At 38.7% G+C, this 14,345-nt stretch overlaps 1 protein-coding gene across 24 annotated transcripts in view; it reads left to right on the top strand.

Annotated features, from left to right (window-relative positions):
• Positions 1–14,345, top strand: part of EPB41L2 (erythrocyte membrane protein band 4.1 like 2) — a 219,757-nt gene that overhangs the window by 98,952 nt on the left and 106,460 nt on the right. For all 24 annotated transcript variants that reach the window (XR_006202828.1, XM_042939824.1, XM_042939821.1 and 21 more), the window contains 2 exons: positions 1,019–1,500; positions 2,627–2,833. Coding sequence is in view for 23 of the 24 variants with exons in the window: in XM_042939824.1 (XP_042795758.1) it covers positions 1,033–1,500; positions 2,627–2,833 (675 nt within the window). In the remaining variant the exon portion in view is untranslated. The remainder of the gene's footprint in view (positions 1–1,018; positions 1,501–2,626; positions 2,834–14,345) is intronic.

Genomic DNA, 14,345 nt, shown 5'->3' with positions numbered 1-14,345 from the left:
GAAAATTTCCTACTGGCCTTATAGAGGTGGGGAGGGGTTCCCAGGCCTTTGAACATTGGCAACAAAGGAGAGAGTGTGCTATCTCTGCTCTCTGCCTGTTTTTGTTTGTTTGTTTGTTTTTAATATGTCAGTGGGGGAGCTTTATTTTAAAAAATCCCTCTTTGCTCATGTGAAATTGAGACAAGTAGTTACTTTCACACTTCATTTCAATTTTGTTTTCATTAGTTGTGATAGGGTCAATTGTTAGATGCATTTCCCCTCCCCACCTCTATAATGTCTTCATTTGGTTCAGATTAAGGGCCCCTAGATACTTGTAATTGCATCTATAAGGAAGACTATGTTTGCGTTTGGGTGGGACAGAGGGTTAGACTTTTTGATCATAGTTTGAGTACTTTTCTCAGAAAACTAACTTCTGCACTGAAATAATGCTGGTGAATTATGGGGTTTAATTTTGGGACAAAAAAGATACAGGTTTTTTTTTTTTTTTTTTTTTTTTTTCCCCAGATCTAATTTTCTCACTATTAAGCACTCCACATTTAAAATTCATCTTTAAAATACCCATCATTTTGGTTTCACTGTGTGAAATTGCAGTGAAATTTGTCTCCATACTTACTAACAGTATCAGTAACATTATTGTGTGATAGAATAAGGCATACAAAGTATAGAGAAAGAAATTTTCCTTAAAAAATGGTGGGGTTTTTTGGGGTAAGTTTTTTATGGCTAGATGAAACTTAATAAAAGTAATCACCTAAGCTCTTCATGATTTTAAGTTCTATCAGTACAGAATCAGTTAATTCCATTGTGATGCTACCTTTGGTTCTTTGATTCTGATAGAGAATTCTAAGAGTAGCAATCTCCATTTTTCTCTTGTGCTTATGAACTGTCTTTCCCTACACATTTTCTCTCTATCATCTCTTTGCCATTTCCCTTCCCACTCTTCTGTACCGTGTTCCTTCCCTCCAAACTAAAACTGAGAGAGTTTGTAAAATAACATTTTGTGATTTTGTTTTGTTTACAGCATAAGCTGTAACCATGACCACTGAAGTAGGCTCCACTTCTGAAGTGAAGAAAGAACCTGAACAATTAGGAGCAGACACAGATACAACCAAGGAGAAAACGAAAGAAGTAGCAGAAAATCAGCAGAATCAGTCCTCCGATCCAGAGGAGGAAAAAGGTTCCCAGTCATCTCCTACAGCTGAAAGCCAAAGTAGTCCACACCGCCAGAAGAGAGAGAAGGATCCATCGGAGAGCAGGGGAATTTCTCGATTCATACCCCCATGGCTTAAGAAACAAAAGTCCTATACCTTAGTAGTGGCCAAAGATGGAGGAGATAAAAAAGAGCCTACCCAAGCTGTTGCCGAGGAGATTTTAGATAAAGAATCTCTTCCTGAAGGAGAGAGGCAGGCCAAGGGTGATGCCGAAGAAACCGCTCAGAGGAAACAACAGGAGATTAAAGTTGATGTCAAGGAAGAGAAACCAGTGAGCGGTCCTGCGGCACAGGTATGTTTGAGAAGTGTTTGGGAATTAAAGGTTCATGTTCTTTTTTTTTTTTTTTTTTTTCCCCAAATACGTTTATTTTCGAGGCGGGTGGGAGGAGAGAATCCCAAGCAGGCTCCACACTGTCAGTGCAGAGCCCAATGTGGGGCAAACTCACAAACTGGGAGATCATGACCCGAGCTAAAGTTGGACATTTAACTGACTGAGCCACCCAGGCGTGCCTAAAGCTTGATGTTCTAGCCACATGACAAAAAGGATTTCTTTTGAGTCATTTCGAGATTTTTTTCTATGCAGATACTACTTGGGCTTATTGTATCTGGAATATGGGTCTTGGAGTGGTCTGCTACAGCCTTCTTGTTACTTCTTTTTTAAAACTTGCCCAAATAATAAGGCAAAAAAGTTGACTCTTTATGCAAACTATAAAAAAAAAAAAAATCCATGTCTCTTACTGTTTAGGTTAAACAGATAGTTAGAATCCAACGACCTCTCCTTTAAAAAAAAAATTTTTTTTTTTGATCTTTATTTTTGAGAGACAGAGTGTGAGCAGGGGAGGAACAGAGAGAGAGGGAGACATAGAATCCGAAGCAGGCTCCAGGCCCTGAGCTGTCAGCACAGAGCCCGACATGGGGCTCGAACTCACGAGCTGCGAGATCATGACCTGAGCTGAAGTAGGACGCTTAACCGACTGAGCCACCCGGGCGCCTCCACCTGTCCTTTTTAAATAGTGTGGATTTTTTACCTCTTTGATTTGATGTGTGGGAGTGTTCAGTAAGTAGGAAGAAATAGATTTGTATGTGTGAACATTTTGGTTGCCTGATGAACCTAGGCTTTGCCATACTACGCTATTATAATTTTATTATTTGAGATGGTATTTTAAGTTTTAGTTGCCAGGATGTAGTTTCTTCTACTCATTTAATGCTGAAGTTACCAAACTGGCAAAATGAGAAAATGGAGGAAGGGGGAGGGAGATATGGGGAATATCTTTTCTAGCAAAATTTTGAAGTCTTTTAACATTGCAGGTTGACAGTGTTTATAACAATCACAATTCCTACTGAAGATTTTCCTTCTAATACTTTGTCTTCTGCAGATTGGTTAACTTTAGTATGAACTTAAATTTTTTTGTCAACAGCCTGCTGATGAAGTAAGTAAGGAGAGAGAAGAGAAGGCTAAGGAAATACAGGAAGACAAATCAGAAGAAGCAAAAAGGGAGACCAAGGAAGTGCAGACCAATGAGCTAAAGTCAGAGAAGGCTTCTCAGAAAGCCACCAAGAAGGCCAAAACCGTCCAGTGTAAAGTGACCCTCCTAGATGGCACCGAGTACAGCTGTGACCTGGAGGTGAGATGGGGTGCTGGTTGGATAGCTGTCTTGGTGTGTAGGGTGAACACAGAAGGCACAGGTTGCCCTCACTTGTGGGCTGGCACAGTGTATATATTTTTGTGTCCCTATAAGCTAGTTTGTCAGTTGTGCTTTAAAAAACAAGAACAGGAGAGGGTCATTTCCATGACAAACAATATTTCCTGACCCTAAGTGGCGGGGTGGGGTGGGGTGGGGTGGGGAGGGTGCGGAATCAGGGCCAATGTTCTGCTAGTTTGTACTAGTCGTATGCATTGGCTGGTGTTTGTTTAGGATGGGTATTAAATAGTTTGAATATTCCCTTTTTCTGTAAGAGTTTCACTTGAGAAACCAGCTAGGTTGGTATTTCAGAGTCCTGTCAATTTCAGAACTTTGCCCCTAAGTTTTTTTTAGCCTGAGTCTAACGACTTAAGATTGAGCTCATTTATTCAGTTTCATTTAATTAAAAAACACTCATGATTTGTAAAGCATATAATTTATTAGCATGGATGTGACCAAAACCAATATAATTAAAACAAAAAAATTTTTTTCATGTTTATTTTAGAGAGAGAGATAGAGACAGAGTATGAATGGGGCAGAGGCAGAGAGAGGGAAACAGAATTCGAAGCAGGCTCCAGGCTCAGAGCTGTCAGCACAGAGCCTGACAAGGGCCTCGAACTCACAAACTGTGAGATCATGACCTGAGCCGAAGTAGGATGCTTAACCTACTGATCCACCCAGGTGCTCCACCAATATAATTTTTTTAAAGCATCTAGTACCTTATAATTCCGTTAGAGCTTGTTACTTTTCATAGCTAAGTTACTTTATTTACAAGAACATGTGCGAATAGCTGATATGTACTGAACAACTGTGTCAAAAGCTTCGAGTGGACTATTTCACATAACACTTGTAAGAATCTATATGAGGTAGGTATTATTATGGGTGTTCCCATTGTTACAGTGGGGAATGGAAGGCTTGGAGAGTTTAAGTAACTTGCTCAAAGTTTCATGCTAATTAGTGGGTGAGCCAGAATTCCAGACCTGGCACTTTGACTCTGGACATTGTGAACCTGACCACCAAACTACCCTGTTTGATTTGTTACACGTGGACAAAGCAGTAAGTGGGACCCATTTTGTTCATTTAAAATATGGTCTCTATAGAATAGTCTTTGCTTTGGTCTTCTCGCTTATTAAAATTAAAATTTTTCCTAATTCTTCACATTCTTACTAAAAATAGAAGTTACACTTTAACTATAATGGAAGGATTCAGCTTGGTGAAATAGACCTATCTAGTTGAACAGTATTTTATTATATATTTAAACCTGTATTAGAATACGAGGTACGGGGGGTACAAAGATGAATGATTCATGGTCCTTTATTTTACTTCATCTGTTTTACTCATTTTAGTTATAATTGTTTAGATATTTCATTTATTTCAAGAACAGGAGTGGCAAAAGAGAATTAAAAATCCTTACAGCTTTGAGAGAGAGCTGGGAGGGTTAGAGGGAGACAAACTGTGTGTCTCAGGTAGGGTGGGTACAGTAAAAAAGATAATACAATGATGCTGTGAACTTGACTCAGTTACGTTTGACCCCATGCTCCTTGTTTCTCCCATGTGTGCTAGAATTTAGGGAGTCTAAAATTTGAGAACCAACTTGATAACTTGTTATGTGACTTTGAACCATTTATTGAAGCTCTCTGGGCCAGACTGAGGTCTGGAAGCTGGCTTCATCTATGGAATATAAGATTGCTTAGGTAATTCAGAAGGTCCTTGCTATCTCTGAAGCTCTTTATATGACCAAACGTCAGGGTTAACCAATGTGCTCTATGGTTTAAATCTATTTCTGTTCTCTATCTTTTAAAGTCACCATGTATGTAAAAAATCTACCAAAATCTAGAAAAGAATTGACAGCTGTATATTCCCCATAAAAATTTTACTCAGATGTTCCTATTATGCCATGCGTTTCAGATTTTTTTTAAGAACCAAAACCTTGCTGAAGTCTCGTTCACATCTCTCTTGCTCAGTACATCTCATTTTACCACGTGTAAATGTACTTTGTTCACTTTCAGCTGCTGTGTAGTTTTCTTTGGATGACTAAACCAGTCTATCCATTCCTGTGCTGAGGCTCAATTTCTTTACATAGTATAACAGCCTTTGCTTCAGTGATCACAATCCTACACCTTGCCTTGTTTCCTTGTGTGAGAGTTTCTTCAGGGTAGACCATAGTGGAATTGCTCTGTTGGTTGATTGCAGTTTGCTTCCTCTGTTTTCCCAGATCCTGCCAAAGTGATCTCCAAAGCAGTTGTGCCAATTTAAATTCTAGCCAGGGGGTGCCTGGGTGGCTCAGTTGGTTAAGTGTCCAACTTCGGCTCAGATCATGATCTTGCGGTCTGTGAGTTTGAGCCCTGCGTCGGGCTCTGTGCTGACAGCTCAGAGCCTGGAGCCTGTTTCGGATTCTGTGTCTCCCTCTCTTCTCTGACCCTCCCCCGTTCATGCCCTGTCTCTCTCTGTCTCAAAAATAAATAAATGTTAAAAAGAATTAAAAATAAATTCCAGCTAGTAAGCCCTGAATTGAATTTTTCCACATTGTCTCTACTTGTTCGTGATGATTTGACATTCATTTCATATTTTTTAATCTAGGGTTTTTGCATATAATATATTTTATTTCCTTTTATCAGCTTTGTGAAATTTTATTAACCAGGTTACATACCAGCCTCATAAAGTTGCTTCCCTTTTAATATTCTCTGGAAAAGTTTAGATAAATTAGGCGTTATCTGTTCTTGGGAGATCTGGTAAAACTTGCCTTTAAAACTGTCTTGGCCTGGTGAAAAGAGTAGGGTTGGAGAATGGGTTTGTTTTTTTGTTCTTTTGTTTTGTTTTTTGAATCACTGATTCAGTTTCCTTATACTAACAGCTTGTTTCTGTTTTTTCTTGAGTTAGTTGTAGTAATTCATACTTTCGGAGGCAACTCTCCATGTCATCTAATTTGACAAATCTATTGGCATGACGTTTGTCATAGTATTCTCGTCGTGTGCACTTGATTTTCATTCCGTTTTCGTTTCTACAGTTACTTGCCTTTTCTCCCCACCTCATTCTTCCTATAGAGCTAACCATTTTAATTTTTTTTCAAAGAAACAACTTGGTTTTGTTGTTTCTATGTTACTTTTTTTGTAACATTTTTTCCCTTTTGCTCTTTAGTTTTTCTTTTGTGATTACCCTGTTTTTCTTCTGATTTCTTGAGTATCAAATAAATATATGCTTTCGTGGCTCTAGATTTCCCTTCAAGTATTTCTTGTTGAGTCCACAAGTTTTGAGTATAGGGCTTTTCATTGCTGTTCAGTTCTTAATATTTTGGTGTCCTTTTAAATGGGTCATTTTTGACCACTGAAACTTTTTTAAGTGTGTTTTTGAATTTCCAGAGCATGTGTGTGTTGTGAATATACGTGTGCATGTCTTGTGGGATCTGTTACATTTGTTAAGACTTATTTTGCAAGCTAATCTATAGTCAGTTTTCGTAATAGTTCTTTTTGAGTCTGGAAAAGTATATTGTCTCCTTGTTGGCACAGGTGTTCAGATCTGTCCTTTGGATCAGTTTTATTAGTTATGTGGCTCATATTGTTTATGTCTCTGTTAATTGTTTAACTGCTTCGTTTATCAACTAATATGAGGGGTGTGTTGAGATCTCTCCCTGTAATTGTTGATTTGATAATTTCTCTTCATATTTCTGTAAGTTTATGCTTTATAAAATTTGAGGCTAGATTATTATATGGCAGCATGTGCAAAATTATATATTCTTGGAATTTTGTCCCCCTTTTTACCATCATACAGTACCTTAAAATTTATTTTGACATTAATATTACTGTACTGGCTTTATTTTGGTTAGGATTTGCCTGGACTATCTTTTCTCATTTCTTTGTTTTTAGACATTGTGTTTTGTTTTTTTGTTTTGTTTTTTTTTGAGGAGACGTTTTTTAATCCCATTTGCGAATTCTGTCTTTTAACTGGTGAATTTATGCTAGCTGTTTTGTATGATCTGTGTGGTCATATCCTGTCATCTAATTTTGGGTTGTCTGGTATTTTTCTTTGTTTCTTGATGCTCTTTTAGGAATGATATTTAAGTGTTTTATAGACACATGTAATGAAGTCTAGTATTAATCACTGTGCCTGCCCCCTTTATTCCCATCTGTTTAGCACTATTTGTTGTCAGATCTCATTTTGGAATGGTACAAAATAACATTCTTATCTGTATGGCTATTCCCTCTTCTGGGACTTTGCTACTCATGGGGAATGAAGTCCTGTTGCTTGAAGCAGAGTTGAGAAAGAATGCAAAGTTAAATGCAGCAAAGTTTGCGATTACCAAAGTTTAATTCACTTTGACTTCAATTGGTTGCAAAAGCATAGGAGTCTTTTATTTTTATGACTATATTAATGTACAGATAGATTGGCTTTTCGGTTAATAAATGATTACTTCATATATCATTAAAAATGAACTTTTGAGGACAATAGATAAATTTGAAATGTGTAGCATATATGTGTTGAACAAACTGTTTTCTCCTTTCAAGTACAAAGCAGAATGCCATCAGAGGAGGCTATTGTGATATGATCCCATAGCAGGTTTTAATGTACCAGCAGATCACTAGAATTCTGTCTAGGCAGTGACTTCTATTTGACCACAGGCCGTAATTCACCATTTTCGTAATAGCTCTTATAACCACGTAAATGTTATAGGTTGTATTGCCTATCTTGGCTAACTCTCTTTTATTCAGTTGTTCTTCCCATTTCGGTTCTCTGGTTGCTTGCCTAGTGTCATTAGTATGGGTCTGATACTCATCAGACCTGCTGTTATTTCCTCTTTGGGAGCAGAGCCCAGAGGACAGCCGTCACATGATTTGAGTGCTCTCATGTTTCCCGTTCCAGCATTGACCTTAGACAGATTGGGTGATGTGCTGATGCTGCTTATCTGGAGTTGTGTAGCTTTGTACCGGAAATTGGTGTCTAAGGACTACTTGGGGAAGTGTGTTGTGGGAAACCATAGCTATTCACGTACTTGCAAGCACTCAAGGAAGATAAATACAATGTGGGAAATAAATACTTTCACTTTATTTAGTTTGGGAGATTAGATTTGTTTCCATCTGTTGACTGTCATTAAAGATGATGTCTGTCATGACTTTTTAGATGCCCCTTGTTTTTGTTTTGTATGTCCATGTGTCTAATTTTCAACTTGAACTTTAGATGATAGCATTCCCACTGAAGAGAGCCTGAATGTCTTCGCTTTAGGGCACCAGCAACAGTAGAAGGAAGCATGACCTTTTCAGGGCTCTGGAGAAGTTGGAATGACCTAGCTTATAGAGACCTTACAGGGTAAGATGATGTTCTAGAAGGCGTTCACATGCCAGGATGAGAAGATTAAAACTGATCTGTAGAGCAAAATGAGCTGGCAGAGGTTGTAAAGTCATTGGGATATAGGACCTAGCAAGAATGCTATTTAGATTTCAGAACATAGTAGGTAGCTGTGTGGCTGCAATAGTTTAGGGGGAACTTTTTATTCACTACAGTTTTAAAGAGGCACATCAGTGGTTTTTATAGAAATGATTTCATCAGTGTGATTAGAGCACTGGGAAAGGTTTCCCATTTGTGCCTGTCGGTACCTTTAGTCAAAAAAAGCACCCCTTTTAAGCCATTTCATACAAATGTTACTGTATTACCCGAATAATTTTTCTTAAAGATAATTCTTGGAGATATTGTTTGTTTGGTGTCCTAACATGAACTGTTCCTCAGATTACTTCCTTAAAATAGATAGAAAGATCTCCATATGTCCATCTCTGTCCCTGTATTCCTTGTTCTGTTCATTTTATGGCCTCTTGTTTCCACATTTTTTCCTCCTGTGTGCCATCCGGGACCATTCTTTCTTGAACCTCAGGAATTAAATGAATAGATGCTCAGGGAGCCAAGGCAACACCGTTTGCAAAAACTAATTATTGTCTTTGGAGTCCGCATTCTTTTGGGGAAAGTGAATATATACTGTTAATAAGCGGATAAAAATGCCTCACACATAATATTTGTGAGCATAAATATTGGATAAGAGGGAAGTTTTAGAGAATGATTGTAGTTAACTGAAAAAAAAAATAATATAGAAGTGGCTTGACTTTAATTAATGTTATTTTTGGCTTATGTAACAATAGGCTTATTGCTAAATCATGCATTAATTTTGACCCAAGGCCTAGTCTGTCTGTGTGCATTTGTTCCAAATCTTTGTGTGAGGTATTTTTTCATTGTATTTAGTGAAAATTACACTTTCATTTTATGGTAATAATTATAAAATTTTACTATCAATTGGTAATAAAGGATCTCAAGTATTTTTTTGAAAACTTGGAGGATTATATTTTTTAATAAAACACTATAATTTCTATTCTTCGGTACGTCTGTTTTTATCTTATTGGGAAATTTAATGGTATGTGACAAGCTCCTTTGGTACCAGAATTTGAATGGGAAGAATTTTAGGGAGTCTCCTGGACTGTGCATGATTGTTGCAGAGAATCAGCTATATGACTCATGTGACAATTGCCATTCGTCATTTATACTCCATGTGTGAAAACACCGGGGCTCTCTCCTCTAAGAAAAAAATACAGTAAGGCTTAGTTGAAGTTGTGGATATAAAGTCAAGAGACCTATGTTTCCTTTTCTTTTGACTCTGGATGTCTTGGGGCAGTCACTTCCTCTTTTTTCTTCTGTTCTCAGATAGCAAAGTAAGAATGAAAATACTTGCTTCCTCTGTTTCTCTGATTGAGCTAGTTTTACTACAGCTGATAAGTCTGTACATATTTTTTTAAGTCTGAAAATAAATGTGAGAGTCCCTGCAAGACTTTGGGAGAAAGAGTGAATGTGCATTCTGGGTTAGAGTTGCTCACATTTTCCTCTGGCATCTGAAAGTTGTTCCCACGTGTTGATTTAGTCTGAGAATCGAGGGCATTGTTTCTGCCCACACACAAATGCCAGTACCATTTTTTCCTTAGTGCTATGAATAAGGCGATCAGAATGTAGGCTCTTTTCGTCAATGTTCTGATGATAGAAGTATTTATCAGAAAGTAGAATGTGTCAAGGTCGTCTTGTCTTTTGTAGAGTACTGGTCTCAGAAATCCAATTTGATTATCATTGCTTTTGAGTGTTTTTTATTTATTTACTTGACTGCTTGTTCTGCTTTCACTCTTCAAGGTGGTTCTTTCAGACCTCTAGCACTGACCCTTCACTAGGTTTATTAGTTTAAAAACAACAACAACAAAAATGTTTATTTTTGGGGGGAGGAGGGCATATAGGCGGGGTGGAGGGGGAGAGAATCCCAAGCAGACTTCATGTGGTCAGCGTGGAGCCCAATGTGGGGCTTGATCCCAAGAACCATGAGATCATGCATGACCTGAGCCAAAATCACAAGCTGGATTCTCAACCCACTGAGTTACCCAGGGTGCCCCATTAAATAGTTTTAACCATCTGCATGTCTCTGGAGGATCTAGAAGTTGTGGCCTTACATACGCTCCCATTAAAGTGTTAGATTTAAATATGGATTAGGAACTCAGAACTGTTTATTTTTAATTTATTTTTAATTTTTTTTTTAATGTTTATATTTGAGAGAGAGAGAGACAGAGTGTGAGTGAGGGAAGGGCAGAGAGAGGGAGACACAGAATCCAAAGCAGGCTCCAGGGTCTGAGCTGTCAGCACAGAACCCAACGTGGGGGCTCAAACCTACAAGCTGTGAGATTGTGACCTGATGAGCTGAAGTCAGACGCTTAACCGACTGAGCCACCCCGGCGCCCCAGGAGCTGGGAACTATTTAATTGGCACATACTATGTACAACATAAAATCCTAACAACATGGGTCCAGGTGAAGGTCTCTGTCTGTCCAATTATACCTTTAGTTTAAAAAAGGAGTTAATTAAGTTGATAATTCTGTTCAGTAACTTGTATCTACTAAGTGGGAAGAGTGTGAGTGGTTAGTTTGGTTCAACTTGAAGACAGCAGGGATTCACAGGAGCAGGGCAGAACATGGCCTTTTCAAGTCACTTGTTAGCCGGGCGTTCAGGACTCTCTAAGGAATGACCTCAGACTGTCTTTTGATCGCTATCTACTGGATTTTTGAAGTTTTTCCTCTGCCAGCCTAATTGTTCTTCCATTTAGGCACATCCTAAATTATCTTCTCTTCCTTCAAGTTTCTTATCAGACCATCTCTGCATTTTGATTTCTTCCCTAGCCACACCATTCCTCCCCATTGTTTAACGTCCAGCTCACATTCAGCTTTTAGAATGTTTTCTTTCTTCCTCTGAACTTGTTTGCACCATTAATTTGGCAATTAATCATGCACTCGGCCTTCTGAAAGAATTACTTGTATTGTGTTGAAAAAGTGCTAAACTCTTGTATTGTTGTTTGACTTTTCTCCTATTGTTTCTTCACCTGGAGAAAGGTGTTGGCTCCTTGAGAAAAGGGACTTTCTTTCTCCCCATAGGGCCTTAACACAGGACTTTGTGCCCTACTCATAGAAAGTAATTGTTGGTTTATTTTTCTCTACTTTCTTGTGTATGTATAAAATTTTCGTCCTTATCTAAGCTAAATGATTGCATTTGCTTATTTCTGTTCCTAATTCTCTCCACCCTCTCCAATTAAAAAAGAAAGATTTGCATGTATACGTAAATATGTGTATTTCCCCACCCCTTATTGCTACTTCTGTCTACCACCGCCCTGCTATCTATCTATCTGTCTATTTTAATATGAAATTTATTGTCAAATTGGTTTCCGTACAACACCCAGTACTCATCCCAACGGGTGCTCTCCTCAATGCCCATCACCCACTTCCCCCCCGACCCCCACCCATCAGCCCTCAGTTTATTCTCAGTATTTAAGAGTCTCTTATGGTTTGCCTCCTTCCCTCTCTGTAACTTTTTTTTTAAACTTTTTTTTCCCACCCTGCTTTTTAAATACTTAGAAACAGCAGGCTAAGTTCTTGTAGAAGCGCTTCAAGGGCTTAACTGAATGAAAACAATGAAATTCCTACAAAAGGCAGTCAAACTGCTAGGCAGGAGCCCCTAGACATGGGTATGATGTGGTCCTGGCCCTTTAGGAGCTCAGGGCCCTGTAGGGGAAAGTGGATTCCCAGGGCATAAGACTTCTTTCACTTAAATGGGCGGTTGCTTGGTGGCTGAGTGTAGGCTGGGCTGGAAGAGAATATAATTAATACCTTATTCCCTGCCTCTTTTCAATAGCACTCCTCCTGAGCACATTAAAAAAGGATATGGTTTTCATTTCTAGGCGGTCAAGAGTGCTACCGCATGCTTTATCCTTTTTGTGATCCTCATTTTTGGTTTCAAAATCTGGGGCTCGCCCTTGCGTCAGTGGTATTTTGAAAGCATTAAATGTGACACTTAAATGTAACTTGTCACTGTGAGTAAGCATCTTGACATAATTTTGAGGGCAGCATCCATCTCTTCCTGGCCCTTTCTCACACATGCTGCCAGGCAAGCTCACTCCTTGATAATCGACTGCTTCATACCATTTAATAAGTTTTCACTCTAGCCTGGAGGGTGGTGGCAGAACAGGCACTGGGTCCTTGAATATTTTTCTGTTTTGAGTGAAAATTATTTGAAGGTTGAGGAAGGTTAGAAATGGCACGAAGCTCATCGTCAGAGTAAGGTTTGTACTTGAAAATCGGTTCAGCTGCATTTTTCTCATGCACCAGAATATACGTAGGCATTAAAAAATTTTAGCTCCTTGACAGAATTCATCAGATGAAGAGACATAATCTTATTTCTCTCAGCCAATAAAAAACTCCATAAAATATCTCTTGTTAAACACACAATTCAGAAAACCTCTTGTTCTTGTTACTGTTTTATTTTTTAGTCGCCGCTCTCCCTTCTGAAGAAATTAAAGATAATGTAACTGATAGTTTTATTTCTCTACTGTAGAAATTTTGCTAAATATTCTCCTCCCTGATCCTATCTCCCTGTTCCCCTTCTCCACAAGATTGGTGATGTGTGCAGGAGCCTGAAGGGGGCCCGGGTTTGAGAATCCTTCCTTCCCTGTGTATGTTCATTTCACAAATGTTGGGGCCACTCATTTCATCCTGTCCCTCCCACAGCAGGATTCATATTCTGTGGCCCAGTAAAAACATAGAATTTATCATTAGTATTTTTTAGATTAAAAAAAATTTTTAACGTTTATTTTTGAGACTGAGAGAGAGCATGAATGGGGGAGGTTCAGAGAGAGGAGGAGATACAGAATCTGAAACAGGCTCCAGGCTCTGAGCTGTCAGCACAGAGCCCAACGCGGGGCTCCAACCCACAGACCACGAGATCATGACCTGAGCCGAAGCTGGTCGCTTACCCGACCGAGCCACCCAGGCTCCCCTCGTGAATATTTAAAGTACTGTAATATAGTATGCTAGCGTATGGATCTTAAAAGGGATTGAATGCAATAGAACATAATAAAATCTGATGTACAGTACCCAGAAAAAAATTTCTTCAAGGTGGCTGGATGATGCAGGCATTGATATAGGATCTGTCAGATTGCTGTTTTCATACTTTGTTTTGTTATGTTCTGCAACAGTCACACATGGGCTCTGATAGAAAAGTTATGAGGAATATTACTTTTAACTTTTTTTTTTTTTTTTTTAACTCTTATAGCACCTTCAGACAAAAGCTTCATTCTGCCTGTTAACTGCATCTCATACCTGTGTGTCCTGTGTGGAGTATGCCATTTTAACCCGTCCGAGTCTGATTTTTGTTCATCCCCTGGTCATTTATGTAGAGAGGAAAATTAATCTGGGTCTTAGGATGTTATATTTATTGATCTCTTTTCATACTTCTGGTAACAGCAGTTTAAAGTGAATCAAGTGAGAATGCTAAGCTGTTCTGTAGCACAGAAAGCCTGTATGAATCAAATGTCAAAATTCATTCTAAGCAAATACTTTGCAGAGAATGTGCTAGCCTGCAGAAGTTGATGCTTCTGGTTTTCGAAATCAGTCTTAATGGAAATGGTATTTAGCAATATTCAAAAGAAGATACTTTAAAAAAAATTTGGTTCGCTCATCTGGCTAGAAGTCTGATACCAGCCTCTCTAACCGTTTTAGTCACTTTTAAAGAGATTATACTTTTTTCATCCATTTATGCCAGGTTCCACTCTTCACAGTGAATGATAGAAAACGTTAGACAAAAGGAAGTTATATTTTCATTTCTTAGGTATTATTTACTTTTTTAAACTTTTTAAAAAAAATTTGTTTTGAGAGAGTAGATGGATGTGTGCACTCTCAAGCAGGGGAGAGGCAGAGAGAGAGAGAGAGGGAGAGAATCCCAAGCAGGCTCCGCACCATCAGCACAGACCCCCACGTGGGGCTTGATTCCACCAACTGCGAGATCATGACCTGAACCAAAATCAAGAGCCAGACACTTAACTGGTGGAGTCACCCAGGCACCCCTCTTAGGAATTATTTTAATGACTGGGTTGCTGAGGTCCCTTAGTGATGGTATGTAATTTT

Source organism: Panthera leo, chromosome B2 (genome assembly GCF_018350215.1).
Source record: "Panthera leo isolate Ple1 chromosome B2, P.leo_Ple1_pat1.1, whole genome shotgun sequence".
Lineage (NCBI taxonomy): Eukaryota > Metazoa > Chordata > Mammalia > Carnivora > Felidae > Panthera > Panthera leo.
This window is presented reverse-complemented; position numbering and strand designations above follow the sequence as displayed.